General features: G+C 55.2%; 1 protein-coding gene across 1 annotated transcript; it reads right to left on the reverse strand.

Annotated features, from left to right (window-relative positions):
- Positions 1 to 1,875: 1,875 nt before the first annotated feature.
- LOC112894667 (beta-xylosidase/alpha-L-arabinofuranosidase 1-like) lies at positions 1,876 to 4,762 on the reverse strand. Its single transcript, XM_025962442.1, has 3 exons — positions 3,305 to 4,762; positions 2,775 to 3,188; positions 1,876 to 2,682 (listed from the first exon to the last, which is right to left on the reverse strand). The coding sequence occupies exons 1-3, from the start codon at positions 4,749 to 4,751 to the stop codon at positions 2,054 to 2,056; spliced, it is 2,490 nt and encodes an 829-aa protein (XP_025818227.1). The 5' UTR covers positions 4,752 to 4,762; the 3' UTR covers positions 1,876 to 2,053.
- Positions 4,763 to 4,986: the final 224 nt, after the last annotated feature.

Below are 4,986 nucleotides of genomic sequence, written 5' to 3' on the forward strand. Positions count from 1 at the left end.
TCTTTCGTTTAGAGAAGAAGATGGCTACAAAGTCAGTATTAGTGTAGTACGGTACTAAACTGGTATGGCTTCCATGGTACGTGATCAGCTTATCATCTGCTTGTAAGTGATGGAAAACCAAGGGACCTACTAAGCTTATTATCTTACCTTCTCCATCTAGTTTCTTTTATTTTCCTCTTTTAGTCTTTTATGTTAATTTTTTTACTAAAAAATTACTGATATTTATATGCTTTTAACTGAAAGAAAGCAAAAGGAAAAGAGAGACCTAACTTCATCAGAATTCAAAGGATGGGCCAATTGTCCCCAAAAAGGATCCAGCCCAGCGGGCTCGTCAAAAGAGGCCCAACATTGACAGAACTTGTGGATGGCAGCCCAAATCTCCTCATACCGAAACCTGAGCCAAGCTCTCTCCATTTATTGGGCCACGTCACATGCATATTACAAGCTGTAGGATCTCTTTTGCATGGCCTAGATTTCTCTAGAATGTAGCAAGATCTGTTAAGCAAATCTGCAGCGACCCGCCTAGAGCATCGTTGGTCCCACGCTCCCTGGGACCACACCTCTCCTAATCTTGGGTGGCGTTGGTGCTACGACGGTGGGATGCCATAGGGTGGGATCTGTTACGCGACCGTGCTCGAGCTCCGGTGCACGAAGAACAGGGAGCTCTCGTGCCATGCTGCTTGATGACCGTGCGTTTCGCGTCCGTGCCGTGGAGGCAGACAGCCGGAAATGGTCATGCTGCTGGCGCATTCCCGAGCAAGCAATGCCATTTATTTTGAAAGACAGAAATGCTAGCTTTAACATCCTATGTACAATCAAGAATCATTTCTTTGTATCAGATAATTCTTCACTTGCTAATTATGTGAATCTCTTCGATCTATAAATTATTAAAATGACCTTCGACATTACCAAAGTACTTCAACTGCAATACTGAATTGCTAAAATTGTACACTTCGAAGTATATCACTAAGAATTAGTTGTACGGTTACTCGAACCTCACGTTTGTTAGCAGTACTTGTGCAAAACAATATACACATAAACGTATTACCGAATTCAGATACACCACTTGTCTTCAACATCAGCAATTCAAATAACAATGTTTAGATTTCTCAGATTGTTTCTTGTGGTAATGGACACATTCGTTCTTCTAAGATATTCAATGTAACCAAACTTATTATGTCAAAAACGTTTTTGATCCCAGGGATTAGAAACGGTTCCATTTTGTATATGCTATATTAAGCAATTTCCACTCAGATGCTCAAAGCATTATGTAAAAAAAAAATGCAGTGCATCAAAGTGTGCCATCGTAGAAAATGTGCAATATGCATCAAGTTTAACATCATCGAAAAACGTGCAATGCATCAGGTTTGACATCGTCGAAAAACATGCAATGAAAGTTTATCATCATTAAAATCGTGCAGGTATGCCATACTTTTATCAAATATGTATCATTACACCGTGTTGCATTGTACTGTTCATACTGGAATTTCTAGTTATATGGCATTTTACATCATATTGTTTGATCAAATATGCATACTGTAGAAATAAAATAATTCCTAAACCAAGAGGTGACAGGGTAGAGCGGGTAGTACTAATATAGGCCCGACTAGCAGTGGAGAATTGAGATGGAATCCTAAGCTTTGGCAGCATTTGCGGTTGAGGCCAAACTATCCCTGATCGATTTTCACGTGCGTGAGCAGTGTAAAAGTTCACATGATCACACTGCACAAAGCCATCTATATATGGCAAACCTGACAACTTTACCTTACGAGGATAGAAGTGAAATTAACCACGCTCGAGTGTGGAATATTACATATTTACATCTCATGCTGCCGCGAAACAGTAAAAGTCACTCAACAATTTGCTTCCAAATAATGTCAGTAATTCGATCGATCAATGGATCGACCTGCTTCTGCTTTTTGCATATATAGCACTGTGTAAAGTAATTACACTTGCTTAATTCACTTTGGCTCGCTACATTTAATGGTTTAATCGTTATTACCCTCGGTAAAAATAACCCCCAATACTCATCATCATGTAGTAGACGAACAGTCTACGCTGCCAAGTTGATCGTGACCGCGAACGACAGCTCCAGCGCGTCGTCCCCGACGATGACCGCGCTGGCGCCCGACGGGACGACGGTGTACGCCGTCTCCTCGACGATCGCGAGGTCCCTGCACACGTTGAGCGTGAAGGGCACCTCGACGGCGGCCCCGGCGGGCACGAACACCCTCCGGAACGCCACCAGCTGCTTCCGCGGCGCGTCGCCCACCTCGGCCCGCGGCGCGGTGTACACCGGCACCACGTGGCCGCCGCCCACGCCGCCGGTGTTGCGCACCGTGACGGCGAAGCTCACGGCCTCGTCGCACCTGTGGCTGGCGACGTTGAGCGCCGGGCAGGCCGGCGCCGGGGACGGCGCCGCGCCAGACTTGTAGGTGAGCGGCTTGCAGTGCTCCCACGCGCCGATCGGGATGGTGACCGTGGCGCCGGTGGTGGCCGACGCGTAGCTGAAGTTGGTGTAGCTGAGGCCGTGGCCGAACGGGTAGAGCACGGCCGGGCCGTCGTAGAACTTGTAGGTCCGGCCGGGGTAGCCACGCGCCGCGTCGGGACGCAGCGCCATGGACGTCATCGGGATCTGGTTCACGTACTCGTTCTTGAACCAGGTCAGTGGTAGCCTCCCCCCTGTTCGTGGTGATCCAAGAACAAAGTGTTTCAAAACATCGGTGATGCAGACGTAGTGAATTACGATCTGCATTTGTAAAGCAATTACGCACCTGGATTGTGTTTGCCGAAGAGGACGTCGGCGATGGCCGTGCCGCCTTCCTCGCCGGGGTACCCAGCCCACACGATGGCGCCGATCTTCAGGTTGTTCTGTGCGAAGGAGACGTCCACGCCGCCGGCCGACATGATCACCAGGACGATCGGGTACGGGGAGGCCTCGGCGACCGCATTGATCCAGCCGGTCTGGTTCCACGGCAGGAGGAGGTCCTCCCTGTCGTTGCTCTCCCTCTCCACGCTCATGTTCAGGCCGGCGATGACGATGGTCGCGTCGGCGATCTTCGCCGTCCTGGCTGCTCTGCCCATCCCTTCCGCCGTGTCACACGCCCCGTTGTCGCAGGCGTGCACGTACGTGGCGTTCACCATCTTCCTTATAGCGTTGTACGGCGTCACAACTCTGCAAGGCTTACCTGCGCTCCATTTGAAAACCAAGAAGAATCTTAGACGACAGTAAATTTGGCCTATTTGTCAGATACAGGGAACAGTAAAAAAAGGAACACCACTGTCAGTTTCTGCCGAAATTTACCTCGGTAGTCTCCGAGCATGACGTCCGTGGCATTGATGTGTTCCAACAGGCCAACCAACGACACGGATTTAATCTTGTTGGGGTCCAATGGGAGGCGGTGGGCATCGTTCTTGAGGAGGACCATCCCCTGCCTCGCGGCGTCGGCAGCCAGCTCCTTGTGCTCCTTGCTGCAGACGTCGGTGGCGCCGAGGGACTCGAACTCCGGCATGCCGTCGAAGAAGCCGAGGCGCATGAGGGTGAGGTAGACGTTGGTGAGCGCGTTGTCGACGTCGGCCTCCATGATCTTCCCCTGCCGCACGGCGTCGACACCGTAGGTGGTGAAGAAGTCCCGGGCGCCTTCCCAGAACATGCCGCAGTCGAGGTCGAGCCCGGCCTTCATGGCGGCGGCGGTGGCCTCGACGCCCGTATAGTTGAGCCACTTGGCGTCGCGGACCATGACGCGCACCGAGTCGCAGTCGGAGACGATGTACCCGTGCAGCTGCCACTGGTCCCGGACGGTCTCCGTCAGGAGGCGCGCGTCGGCGCAGGCCGGGATGCCGTTGACGCGGTTGTAGGAGCACATGACGCAGCTGGCGTCGCCGTCCCGGATGCACATCTCGAAGGGGCGCTCGAAGGTCTCGACCATGTCGCGCTCCTGGACCTGCGCGTCGAAGGTGAGGCGGTCGGCCTTGAACCACGCGTCCACGTCGTAGGCTGCGAAGTGCTTGCAGCAGCTGGACACCTTGATGGGCCGCGCGAACGGGTCCCCGGCGGCGGCGGTGCGGCCGCTGCCGACGTCCTGCATTCCGCGCACGAAGTTGACGGCGTAGCGGCCGACGACGAAGGGGTCCTCGCCGGGGGTCTCGCTGGCGCGGCCCCACCGCGGGTCGCGCACCACGTTGATGTTGGGGCTCCAGTAGGTGAGCTCGGCGTGGCCGAGGTTGTACATGGCCCTGATCTCCGTGGACACCGCGCCGCCGACGGCGCGCCACAGCGACTCGTTGAACGCCGCGGCGGCGTTGATGACGAGCGGGAAGCTGGTGGCGCCGGGCACGACGTCGCCGAACCAGGTGCCCCCGGGGCCGACGTCGGAGACGCCGTGCAGGGCCTCCCCCCACCACCTGTAGGGCGGCAGGCCGACGCGGGGCGCGCCCTCCGCCTGGTCCCCGAGGTTGCGCACCTTCTCCTCCAGTGTCATCCGCCCGACCAGGTCGCGCACCCGGTCGGCGTACGGCAGCGACGCGTCGCAGTACCGGAAGCGCGACGCGTCGAGGCCCAGCGCCGCGAACCGCGCCGGGTCGCACACCCTGGTGTAGTTCCTCCCGGCGGTGGTGATGGGCCCGCGCCCGCCCGCGCCGCCGGCGGCCGCGGAAGAGACGGCGGCAATGGCGCACAGGAGAGCGACCGCCAGGGTGGGATGGCACCGGGAGGAGGACGAGGATGCCGATGCCATGGCGGCAAGAGGCATCCTCTGCTCCCGGTGGCTCGGGCTGGACGAAGAGTGAACAGATCCATGAGGCGGTGTATATAGGACGCTGGCACTCTCGATCAGCGCCGACACGGGCACGCAGTGAGTGAGGAAGCTCGGGAAAAAAAAGTTGGACCAGCTGGAATCATGGGAATTCAGTGCAGTTGTTTATGAGAAGGATGAACCGAAGGGTGTACTCCAGGATTGTCTCGTCTTTGCTTCGCCGGGACGAGCT

Source organism: Panicum hallii, chromosome 5, assembly GCF_002211085.1.
Source record: "Panicum hallii strain FIL2 chromosome 5, PHallii_v3.1, whole genome shotgun sequence".
NCBI lineage: Eukaryota > Viridiplantae > Streptophyta > Magnoliopsida > Poales > Poaceae > Panicum > Panicum hallii.